Raw genomic sequence first — 12,474 nt, 5'->3', positions numbered from 1 at the left:
CATGTACTTAAGCGCAGATTAGAAAGAAGCCCAGGTGGCCAAAATTAAACCCAGTGACTCGTAAGCATATATCATGGTTTTGGCACATAAAACCGAGGAAGAAACTTTATTAAAAGAAATAGTCCGGCAGTCTTCTTGTGGTTTCCTCAGGTGGCAGCTCGAAGTCCTTGGACTCGGGCGGCATCCAATAATTATTTTCTTTTTGCTACACAACAAGAATTATATATGCACACGCGCATGCATGTGCTGGTCTAGCATACCCCAGAGGATGAACTTCATTTTTCTCTTCCATTTCCCGTGGAGAGCCCTAGTTTTTTTTAAACTCATAACTTTAAGACTTCTTACCTAACACTTCCCAGAACTGTTCATATTTGTGCGCCTTTAAAAACATTTCTTGGTGCTGAAGATCTGACAGTGACACGTAGTGACGGTAAAGAACACAGCAGCGAAAACTGAATCACGAAACTAACTCGTTATTGGATGAACACGAAAGCAAACACGAAACCAAAAACAAAACCACGCATATTAAAGAAAGAACAGCAACAAACAAACGAAGTAGGCAAGTTCGTCAGCGGGCGCAGAAAGGCTTGAGACGCACTACGTGGACATAAGGTCATGCGTCGCACCACTGTGATTGCAAAATGTCATGAGGCACGACCTCATAGTCCAGAACGCCAATACGTCGGATGATGTTGTATGTGGTCTGAAAAAGCATCACAAAAGTTTCACACTAAGTCCTCTTCGGTGTATCGGAGTACAAACCCAAACACGGGCGGCGTGTTTGTATTCTATTTTGCGTCGTCAAAGATTGTAGAGTCAGCTGTCCGTCCTTCGCCGGCTCTTAATGTGCAGGCAGGAAATTGTGCCTCTTGAGTGCGCTACAAAGAGGCAGCGACGTCGAGATTCTCTTCGTTGACATGTGGCAGCATGGATGTAGACAGCCGTCATCGGGTTCCTGCTTCCTTGAACGATGCGATCTGCACCGTTTCTTGACCCGTGCGTGTCGTAAGTGAAGGTTACGTAAGGAAGAACCGCATCCCAGGTCTTGTGTTCGATTTCTATGTACCTGGATAACATGTCGGCGAGAGTCTTATTCAGCCGCTCTGTAAGGCCAATCATCTGTGGGTGGGAGGCGGTTGTGCTGCGGTGACTTGTCTGGCTGTATTGCAAGATGGCTTGAGTAAGCTCCGCCGTAAAAGTGGTTCCTCTGTCGGTGATCAGGAATTCTGGGCCTGAGAAAGGGCCTGAGAGGCCTTTGATTCCCACGCTGGCCGGGACCGGGAGTGAGTGCAGTGTTGGGTGTCGCCGGAGACAAACGGTTTCTGCTAACTTCTGACATTGTTTTCATGCATGCGCAGTGCTCGGTGCTCGAGGCGAAGGCTGACCCTGTGGCTCGCTAAGCGCGAACCCGCAGTGGTTGTTACTACTGTGAGATACTAGAACCCCACAACAGCCAGCTGTTTTTTACATGAGAAAACAAGTGCTTTCCCTCTGCACGGCGAGGCAGTTTGTGGCACGGAACACGTCTGGATCGTGCCACCGTCGCCATTTATGAGACATTTGGTGTCAAGGCACATGATAGTCGAGCTATTAGTGCCAGCTAATAATATCTAGACAGTTGTGATGTGCTATGGTATTTTTTAACTGTGGCACACAACAAGAACCATCTTGAAAACATACGTCAAGTTAGACTACGGTAAACTTATGTGACAAGTCGCATATACACGACATGGCAAGTTTGGGGAAAGAAAACTTCACTTTAACTCTTTCCGTATCGCATCCATTGTGCATCGTTAGCCCAATAATATTGTTTGTGATGCCGCTTTCGAGACCTTCCGCGCCACTCAAGGACACACTGCGCTATCGGATGCGAAGGAGGAGAACTGCATTTTTATTTCTAAGCAGTTTGCTTTTTTCCCGCCAGGCGACGATTTCTGATGCGCTCCCTAGAGTTACTGTATGTGCTACCGCAGGTAGCAGAGTTGCGCGTCTGTTTTATCACGCCGCTAGCGCCTCTATTGGCAGAACGTCATCACGTGGTAGCCAAGCAACCGTGCATTGCGGAGAAGCAGATGTTCGGGCCAATTTTTGTATTTCCCGACGCCGCCGCTGCAGCGAACTGGATTGACACAAGTTATCGCCAGTCAAATTCAAATCCAATCCGGCCGATCTTGCCGTTCGCTGTCCATGTGCGTGCTAGCTGCGTAGCAACAACGCAACGTGCGCAGCGCATTTCACGTTTGTTTCGTCGGCCTGCCTCGTGACACCTTACCTGCCTCGTGACACCTAACTGCAGTAATTGTTTTTCTTCCTTTGTAAAACTAGTGAAGGATGTTCAGGTAAAGACACCTGAACAAACAAATTTTCAGTCAACTGCCTATTGCGTCAAGTGTGTATGAGATGAAATCGCTTGACTAACAGCTACGTGCTTTTTGGGCTGTGCTAAAAAATTCACAGCTGGAATATTAAAAGTTACTGCAAGTCTGGATTTTTTTAAAAAATGGAAGCACATAGAGGTATACTGAAGATTTGGCTGGAATTACCAGTTTTCTGCATGTGATGCAGCACGCTGCTTTCACAGAAGTGTCGTAAAAAAGCCAGCTCACATTTTCATGATTATGCACAACTTGGGTTGTTTCTGAATATGAAAGAGGTTACTACTAAGTAAAGATATTTAATCTACTACAGCTTATGTGAAGCAGGATGCAAGAGGAATGAATGTCGTCATTTAACATACGGCAAGGGCCTAACTGTGTTTTGAATTATTCTCCATGATGTAGCTAGGTCAATCCTGTGAGAAAAACTTTCGCTACACTCCCACAGAAGGCTACTTTTGGAATCTCTGCAGTGAAAAGGCACATAATGAAATCACACTTGCAGGTGTAGCTGATATCCATTGCTTGCTGGTAGATGGATATGTTCCTACACAAGATCTAATGGGGTACCAGAGTCGAAATATCAATGGTTGGTCATTGACTCACCAGTAATATTTTAGACTGGCTACATGTTGAGAGCTATGGCACATAAGCAAGTATGGGCCTCATGATATTTAGCACAGTTCCCTTTGTAAAAGAGCACCACTTGATAAAGCTCACTATATCAAAATATTTGCACGCGCATATACTAGTGTTTTTGTTTTTGTTTTTCTCTGAAATTCGCATTGTGATTTTATTGCCAAAAAAAGAGGAAGTTGTGGCTCGGTGCTTTTTGTTACTGTTTACATGCTAAAAGAGCACTGCACTGCTCTTAGTAGCGTATTTATCGCTGTTGAAACAAAACCTGAGTGCCAAGCAGTATTCAAGCGAAGGAAAGTTATGAAAGTATCTGATTGTTTACCTCAATTACTAAAGTTTCTCCAGTTTTTAAAACGCTATGTTATTTCGAACCTTATACTACCTTGTGAAGTAGCTTTTTCGCACGAAACTTTTTGTAGGATTTCCAGAATCTATAAAATAACATCACCATATATTCCCTAAGTTTATTCGGTGCGATCTAATCGTTACCGTCACGGTTCACGAATGCTGCATCTGATCGGCGTATATAGAATATACAGTCTATTCTAGATACGCGAGTGCCCATACGTTATTAGGGCGGAGGAAGTGCGCAGGTGAATGCAAATCCAAAAAAAAAAAAACTAATAGACGCGCTGCATCTTATGCCGCGCGCTAAAAAGGGCAGCGCCTTTTTCTTCACAATCTAATCCAGTCAGCTGTTTCGATGCGCTTTGTTTGCGATTAGGCGGAAAAGCGGTGCACAAGCGATGCAAAAGCGCCCACGGTCGATCGACGATACGCTAGGCATGTCGCATGCAAAAACGGAGTGCGGCTTCGCCGCATAGACTTGGTTGCTTCTCAGACAAGATGGCGGACCTACGCGCAACTCTGCTACCTACGGTAGCATATACAGGAACTCTAGCGCTCCCAAGTCTCGCGATTGTCAAAGTAGGAAGCAAGAATGGCTGGCTGCCAGCTATCGAATGTTTGAAATGCCGCTTTTGAGACCTTCCGCGCCGCTCATGCACACGTCACCATCGAACGTGAAGGAGGATAACTACGTTTTTGTTTTCTAAGCAGTTAAATATTTTCTCAAGAGGCAGTCACTTTTGAACGCACTCCAAAGTTTCACGATCGTCAAAGTAGGAAGAAAAATGTCTGCCTCCAGAAGCGGCACGCCCGCTTCGAAAGATCGCAGATGTCATGATACCGCTGTGCCTGCGGCTCATTTTATCCATGGATCGAGCAGCAGCTAGTTTCAGGATGCTGCCTTTTTGTCGGACTTAGACGCTGAGAGCCACGATGACGCAAACCGGATGGAGCATCGGTGGCCGCAGCCCGTCACGAACTGTACGCTTGCAGTTAAAATTTTCGTAGTAGAATACCTGTTCAATGAAAAATTTTGACTTCTTCGGATAGTGCCTATTATGTGGCAATACATTTTGTATATCTCATAGTCTTTGTTACATATTTTTTTAGTACATACAAGCGTGTCTTTACGATCTGTGTTCAATGTTATCCCCCAATCTTAATTCTGCAAAAACATGGCGAAGGCGGGAGATGGAAATTCAAAGCGATGAGCGAAATGAGAACGAGGTAAAACCGGGAACCAATGTTTTGACAAGTGGACTTAAAAAAAAGAGATGTCCACTTATCAAAACGTTGCCTACTGCTTTTATTTTGTTGTCACTGTGCTCATAATCTTGATTCTGGCAATTTATATCATTTATATAACATATATTTCGTTAATAAAACTTTTATAGGTAAATGTATTCATTCGGCTTTTTGTTTATGTTATACATAAAATATTCAGTGCATTATTTCTTTCAGAAAAAAAGAGCTGGCATAAACTACAAAAAACACATATTTCCTCCATAGTAGGGAAAGATTGAAAGCTTTGTTGAGGGGAAAATCACCAAGCATGAGAAACGCTGTCTTAAGCAACGTACCATTTCATTCTGTGATAACCTGCTCACCCAACGGTACTTTTCATGTCACGCTAACGTTCTCGCCCAACGTGGCTGGCATTTGCTACCTCAAAATGAACTGGCATGTGTCACTCTATCAGTCGTCATGACAGATATACCTAATGGGAATCTTTCACTCCCTGAAATGATTTGTTACCGCAAGCGAAGTCTACAGGGAAGGCATAAGATGCATATCCCGCGCACATCGTATAAAATGAAGTACATTTTGCCCACTATCACATACTACCCTAAAAATACACACAACGCAGAGTGCAGCTTACCTGGCCAAGTACATCAACGTGGAAGAAGAGCTGGTAAAGGATGCTCACATCCCGATAGTGCCTGAAGTTGCTGCCTCGGGCTGCCGTGATGTGCTGCATGATGGACACATCATTTTCTCAGACACATACAACAGTTGAACGCATCAGTGAAGTCAACTTTTGTGTTGGCCAGCCAAAGAAGAGACTGTTTTGTTCACAATCAAGGCAACAACAACCAAGCAAACCACAAACATTGATTGGACGTACCATAAAAGACCAAATATCAGACATTTAACACCGTCTAATTCACATGTATAAAATTTTCCACTAGTACATGGCAGTCAATGGTAGATTTTTTAAATTTATTTATTTATTTATTTATTTATTTATGATACCTCAAAGGTTCCTAAACGGGACATTACATGAGAGGTTGGAACATGTTGAAAGAACAGTGTGTCAGGTTAAGTAGTGTGACTTCAAAGATGGTCTTCGATGGCAGCTTTGAAACGAGAAATGTCAGTGATTAGGGCGATGTCAGAAGGAAGGGTATTCCATTCACCGGCTGTTCGTAGAAAAAGAAGAATGTTGATACGTAGTGGAATGGGCGCGTGGTAGGTACACAAGGTACAAATTATTAGGATGCGTGTGACAGGAGAAGCGATGGGCTGGAATGTTGATTTGGTTACCTGTGGGCTGTGAATGAAAAAACCTAAAGAAATCAAGGAACGAGCACTTTTGGGGCGGGGGGTGAGGGAGAAAGGATACAACCTGTCACAACCTGTCATTGTGTCAAAAGACACATTTTTTTTTATTTATTTATTTGAGTACCCTAAGGGCCCGTTAGGGCATTGCATAGGGGGGGGGACGGAAAAGTTCAAGCATGAGTGAAATCTGTACAATGTGAATATATGAAGGCATTAGGAACCATAAAAAACATCTAGCAGAAGCAAACAAACAACAAAGAAAGAAAGAAAGAAAGAAAGGAAAGGGTAACGAAGTTTATACAATGTTTAGTGGCGTGAAACAAGCATGAGAACCTAAAATGCGATGCAAACAATCAGTACCCATCAAAACACGACTTTAAGGATACAATCGAATAATGATTTAGGTAAACAGCCTACACAGATACATATCAGATGAAACGGAACGAATTTTATACAATGCCAAGCACTTGAACACACTGTTTAAGTAAATAGTCAAGGAAATGTGCGTTCGGACAGGTTGACACACTCTAAAAAGGTTAGCAGTGCTGCATGAAATGATGATTCCGTAAACGAGACAATGTTTGCAGGTAGCGAGTTCCATTCGGCAATAGATAAAACTAGAGGCGAATTTTCATAAGCGTTAGTCCTGGCAAATATAGGTTTTACTTTATGAACATGGTCTGTGCGGGCAGAGATGTGGGGAGCGGGAAGAATATGGGCGCGAGCGAATGCAATGTTGCTGTGGTAAAGGCTGTGGAAGAAGGTCAACCATGATAATTTCCTGTGCATGTCAAGTGAAGGGAGATTAAGTCATTTCTTTAAGGCGGGCACACTTTGATATCGAGAGTATGAAGTTAAGTTAAACCACGCAGCTTTATTTTGAACTGATTCCAGTAGGTTCGTGAGATTAGAGTGATGGGGGTGCCAAATTATTGACGCATATTCTAAAGAAGGCCTGATAAGAGAACTGTATGCGCGAAGTCTGGTATCTGTGTTAACAAGGTGTAAGTGACATTTCAGGTAACCAAGTTTTTTGGATGCTTTTGTGGTGATGTGTTCGATGTGAGTATTCCAGCTTAAACTTGAGGTAAACAGGACACCCAAGTACTTGATTGAAGATACTGAGTCAACAGTAATACCAGCTTATTGTATATTGGTCAGAGTAAGGTCGAGTTATCGAAGCAAATTTTACGTGTTTAGTTTTGGCTATGTTAATTTCCATCTGCCATGTGTGACACCAGTCAGTTAGTTTTGTTAAATCAGACTGTAACATAGAGATGTCGGCAGGGCAGCTTATTTCATTATACAAGACGTAGTCATTTGCGAACAGACGTATTTGTGAGGTAATATTAGTTGCGATGTCATTTCTGTATATTCAAAATAGCAGTGGCCCAAGGACGGATCTTTGAGGAACTCCCGAAGTGACGTGAGTGCGGTTAGAAAAGCAGTTGTTGAGACTGATTACTTGAAATCGGTTCGTTAGGAACTCCTCAATCCATCGCGTCGTGTTGTAGTCCAGCTGTAGGTTTCTAACTTTCAGTTTTTTCAAATCAGTCAAAACTTTTTCGGATCAGTTTTATTTATTTATTTAAGGTTGAAACACTTGTATTACAGGAGCAGTCAGAAATAATGAATCCGGCAGCTTGGTTCTGAACCAATTCAATGGTGTTGATCATATTAACCTGATAGTTGTCATAAATAGCACAAGCATATTCTAATTTATATCGGATTTAGGTTTGACATCCAAGTAAGGGAGATGCTGAAGACAAGTTACGGCGTAGATAACCTAGTAATCAGTTGCAGGAATCAGTTAACTGATTGATATGATGGGTTCAAGATACGTCCCTTGATATATGCAATCCCAGGTATATAAACGTTTCACACTGTGTTAAATTGCAGTTGTTAAGGGAGTAGGAAGGTACTACATAATTACGACGTCAATGAAAGCACACGTGAGAACACTTGCTGACATTGAGGTTCATGCACCATTTACAGCACCATGCCTAAATTTGGAGGAGGTCTTTCTGCAGAGCAGCACAGTCTAAAGTGTTTACTTGTCGGCATAAAATGCAATCATTAGCAAAAAGGCGTATGTTGGGTGATAAGTTAAGTGGAAAGCTATTGCATATGAGAAAGAGGAGAGGCCCAAAGAAAGTGCCTTGGGGCACACCAGTTAGTACAGGAGATAGGATTCAGGATATCGAGTTAGCGGAGACAAACTGATTGGTTAGAAATTCACGGATCCAATTAAAGACGCCTGCTTGAAGACTGCGGTTAAGAATATTGTCAAGCATTCGACGAAAAACTCCCCTGGCGAGGAAACATACTGGTGCCAAAGAAACGTGCACTCGCCAAAATAAAAGAAAAATAAAGAACACACCATTGCGGGCCCCGTACGGATCCCTTGATCACAATGAAGATATACGCATGGGCGCGCGGCTATTTATGGCTGAGGTGGCGTGGGTGTATAGATGGGTGTATATCTCGGGCAGACTACTCCGCGTTCTGTTTATTATGTGTCTAGTTGACTGAACGTAATATGACTCTAAATGCAAACGAGCAAATAAGTGTTTCTGTTTTGCGATGATGGCTGCAGAGTCCCAGTAAATTCTCTGTCCGATTAGTTCACAATGTACCGCCAGGGGGTTCGCGGCTGCGTGGCCCTTGGCGACGTCATTCATATGTTGTTTCAAGCGCCGTTTAAAATTTCTGCTCTCGCCGATGTATGACACATTACACTACTTGCTTGCTATCTTGTAGATCACTCCCGGATATTCCGTCTGCTTCAAAGGGTCTTTAGCGCGAACCAGCTGTTGGCTAAGTTTTTGGGAAGGTGCGTGGGTAATTTTCACACCGTAGCCCTTAAAGATTCTTGCAAGGGCATCACTTGTTCACACCGTGTAACGGCCACGTGCATTACTGTTTCTTTCGCCGTTTCACGGCGAGGCTTTGCTGATTTGCATTCCTGCATTGTGAGCAATTGTAGAGGGTAACCATTGTTTAACAGGTCCCTTTTCACAACCTGCAGCTCTTGTCTACATTTCGTGGGGCTGGAGCAGATGCGGAATGCCAGGGAAAGGAGTGCTGCTGCGACGGATCGCTTTTGCCCAATTGAATGCGCCGAGTCTAAGCTCGGGTACTTCCTCGTGTGCGTCGGCTTTCTGCACACACTAGTCCTACTTGAAAACTTCGGTAAGCCGCTTCTGGAGCTCTGAATCCACCTTCTTCGCTGGATCCCTAGCCAGTTTGGCATAGGTCGACGTGTCCTGGAGCCACCCACTTATCTTGATGACATAGTCCACACAATCCAAAACCAAAGCAGCATTTTCCTTGTCCGCGGGGAGGATGAGTATGCCTTTGTTTTCTTTTAGCTGTTTCAAATCGCTTCTTTCTGCTGCCAGCAGCGTCATAGGATTTGCCCTCGCAACCTTCGAGACAATCCCAATTGCATGCGAGCAAGCTTCTTTCCGTAGACTGGGCTCAACAAGCTTGTTTCACAGTGCAAGTCAGCTGGCCAACATTTGGACGTGTGCCGATGTTGTACTTAAGGCCGTGGCTGGCTGAGCAGTGCATGTTCTGCCGGGTCGAGCCTGTATGAAGATAAGTTCTGGACACCCAGTGTGCCTGAAGTGCCGGCATTTCTTCGTAAAAGAAGGGAGAACTTGGAATCCTGGCACGCTGATCTTTTTTCCCACGTGGCGGCGGCAGTGCTGTTGGCGTGAAGCAGAACATAGTGGAATTCAATAGGCAGCTGGTTTTCGAGTCGACGATGGACAAAAAGGATGTTCTCCAGGCGTTTGATTGTTGCTTTTGTTTCAAGGATGTGGGCCTGTAGAAGGTGTTTCTTGGCTGTGGCAATGGTCCGCTTCCCCACGGCAGTCTTGACAACCGGGAGCCGCAGGGACCTTGGAATGAATCCATGTATCTTGCAGTGCATGTTGAACTATCGGTGACACTGGAACAAGGCCAGTCTCCTTTTCAAATTGACGAACTGACGGATTTGCGTTGTGACAGCAGTCCCATGCTTCTCTCGATGACCAACATAGACAAGTGTGTGCTGGTGCCTTGACACCAGTATGTTTGACTTCACCATGTCGACTGCCTATTGAATTCCACGGTGTTCTGCTTCACGCCAACAGCACTGCTACCGCCAAGCGGGAAAAAATGTCAGCGTGCCAGGATTCCAAGTTCCCCTTTCTTTTACGAAGAAATGCCAGTACTTAAGACACACTAGGTGTTCAGAACCTATCTTTGTACAGGCTCGACCCGACAGAGCCTGCACTGCTCAGTCACGGCCTTAAGTACAACATTGGCACACGACCAAATGTCTGCCACCTGACTTGCGCCATGGAACCAGCGGCACGGCTTGTTGAGCCAAGTCTACGGGAAGAAGCTCACTCGCGTGCAATTGGGGTCGTTCTGAAGGTTGCAAGGACAAATCCTACGACGCCGCCAGCCGCCGAAAGAACTGCGGTGAAGCGGCTAAAAGAGAACGAGGGCTAAGTCATCGTCCCCGCGTACAAGGGAAATGCTACTGCGGTTTTGGACCATGGACTACGTCAAGATAAATGGGCTGCTCGAGGACACTTCGACCTATGCCAAACTGGCTAGGGATCCAACGAAGAAGGTGGAATCAGAGCTTCAGAAGCTGCTTACCGAAGTTTCCAAGTTTGCCCCCCCCCCCTCCCTTTCCCCCCAAAAATACAAGCTCTATAACAGGTTCCTCTGCCACAACGGATCAGCTCCAGCTCCTTACAGACTGCCGAAAATTCATAAGCCCGATGTTCTGGCAAGATCAATTGTGAACTCCACACGCACGCTACTGTACGAGCTGTCCGGCTACCTGCACCATATTCCTAGGCTGCTTGCAGGACTCATGCACACTTTTGTCAAAGACTCCGCTCATTTCATTGAGCAAATAAGAAGCTGCTGCATTGAACATGATGAAGTCATGATCTCTCTTGATGCAAAGTCAATGTTTACATTGACGATGCAGTCGCGTGCTGCAGGAAATTTCTCGAGGCTGACTTTTCTTTGCCCGAACGCATGCCATTCAAAACCTACGACATTTGCAGCCTTCTAAAATCTTGCCTTGAAAATACATACTTTGTCTTTAACAAGAAGTATTAAAAGCATGTATTCAGCACAGCTATGGGAGCTTCTGTGTCCATCGTTTGCACCAACATGGCTCTGAAGGATCTGGAAAGTGGCCCCTTGTCTTCATTCAGGATGCGACCAAAGCTCTTTCTAAGATACAAGGACGACTGTTTCTGCATTATCCGTCGCCGGCACGCTTCACATTTCCTCGACCACCTAAATTCCTTCAAACCACGTATACAATTGCCAGCTGAAGAGAAAACCAGTGGGCGCATTCCCCTTCTCGATGTCTTCGTAGAGAGACTTGAAGCGGCTTTAGGACTAATGTGTACAATAAGCCAACGCACACGGGAAAGTACCTAAGCTTCGACTCAGCGCACCCAATTGGGGAAAACCGACCCGTCGCAGCAGCACTCTTTTCCAGGGCATTCCGCATCTGCTTCCGCACCACGAAACATAGGCAAGAGCTGCAGGTTGTAAAAAGGACCTGTTAAACAATTGTTGCCCTTTACAAGTGTTCAGAACGTAGGAGCGCCAATAAGCGAAACCTCACCATGAAACGGCGAAAGAAACAGCACTGCATGCGGCGGTACCTTACACAACAAGTGGAGCCCTTGCAAGAACTTTTAAGGGCTATGGTGTGCAAATTGCCCACGTGCCTTCCCGAAAACGCGGCCAATAGCTGGTTCGCGCAAAAGACTCTTTGAAGCACACGGACTACATGATAGCATGCAAGGAGTGTAACGTGTGATTAGCGAGAGCAGACATTTTAAGCGGTGCTTGAAATAACACCTGAATGATGTCGCCAAGGGCCACACAGCCGCGAACGCCCTCGCCGAACATCGCGAAGTAACCGGCCACAGCACTGAACGGCACTCGGCAGCCATCATCTAAAAAGAGAAACACTTATCTGCCTGTTTGCGTTTAGAATCATACTACATTCAACCAACTAGACACGCAATAGAAAGGACTCGGGGTAATCTTCTTGAGATATACACCCGTGTGCTGCACCACCCTCACCCATTAATAGCCACGCGCCCATGCTTATCCCTTCATTGTGACCAAGGGATCTATACGGGGCACAAAACGTCATGTTCTTTTTTTTTCTTTTATTCTTGGCGAGTGCACGTTTTTTTGGCACCAGGAGAAGAATATGTGACACTTTATCGAAAGCTTCTTGAAATTCAGAAAGAGAGCGTCAGGGGGGATGTTTTGATCAAGACGAGAATGCAAATCGTCTAGTGTCTAGTGTCGCAAGAATGACCTTTTCGAAATGCGCGCTGGTTAGGATGAAAGAAATTGACAGACGATAGGAAAGTGGCAATGCAGGAATGTATAACGTGCTCCATTAGTTTTGAGCAAACACTGGACATAGAATCCAAAGGACATCGAATGTGTTTGTGGTTTAGACATTTCTTGCACATCCAAAGCTTTCGCCCATTGATTGTACATT

The 12,474-nt window shown here is 44.9% G+C and overlaps 1 protein-coding gene across 3 annotated transcripts in view; it reads right to left on the bottom strand.

Annotated features, from left to right (window-relative positions):
- Positions 1-12,474, bottom strand: part of mtTFB2 (mitochondrial transcription factor B2) — a 221,260-nt gene that overhangs the window by 79,215 nt on the left and 129,571 nt on the right. For all 3 annotated transcript variants that reach the window (XM_065424247.1, XM_065424246.1, XM_065424248.1), the window contains exon 6: positions 5,242-5,334. In XM_065424247.1, the coding sequence (XP_065280319.1) occupies positions 5,242-5,334 (93 nt within the window). The remainder of the gene's footprint in view (positions 1-5,241; positions 5,335-12,474) is intronic.

This window comes from Dermacentor albipictus, chromosome 7, assembly GCF_038994185.2.
Source record: "Dermacentor albipictus isolate Rhodes 1998 colony chromosome 7, USDA_Dalb.pri_finalv2, whole genome shotgun sequence".
In the NCBI taxonomy this organism is placed as follows: domain Eukaryota; kingdom Metazoa; phylum Arthropoda; class Arachnida; order Ixodida; family Ixodidae; genus Dermacentor; species Dermacentor albipictus.
The sequence above is the reverse complement of the archived record's forward strand: the minus strand, read 5'-3'. Positions and strand labels throughout refer to the sequence as shown.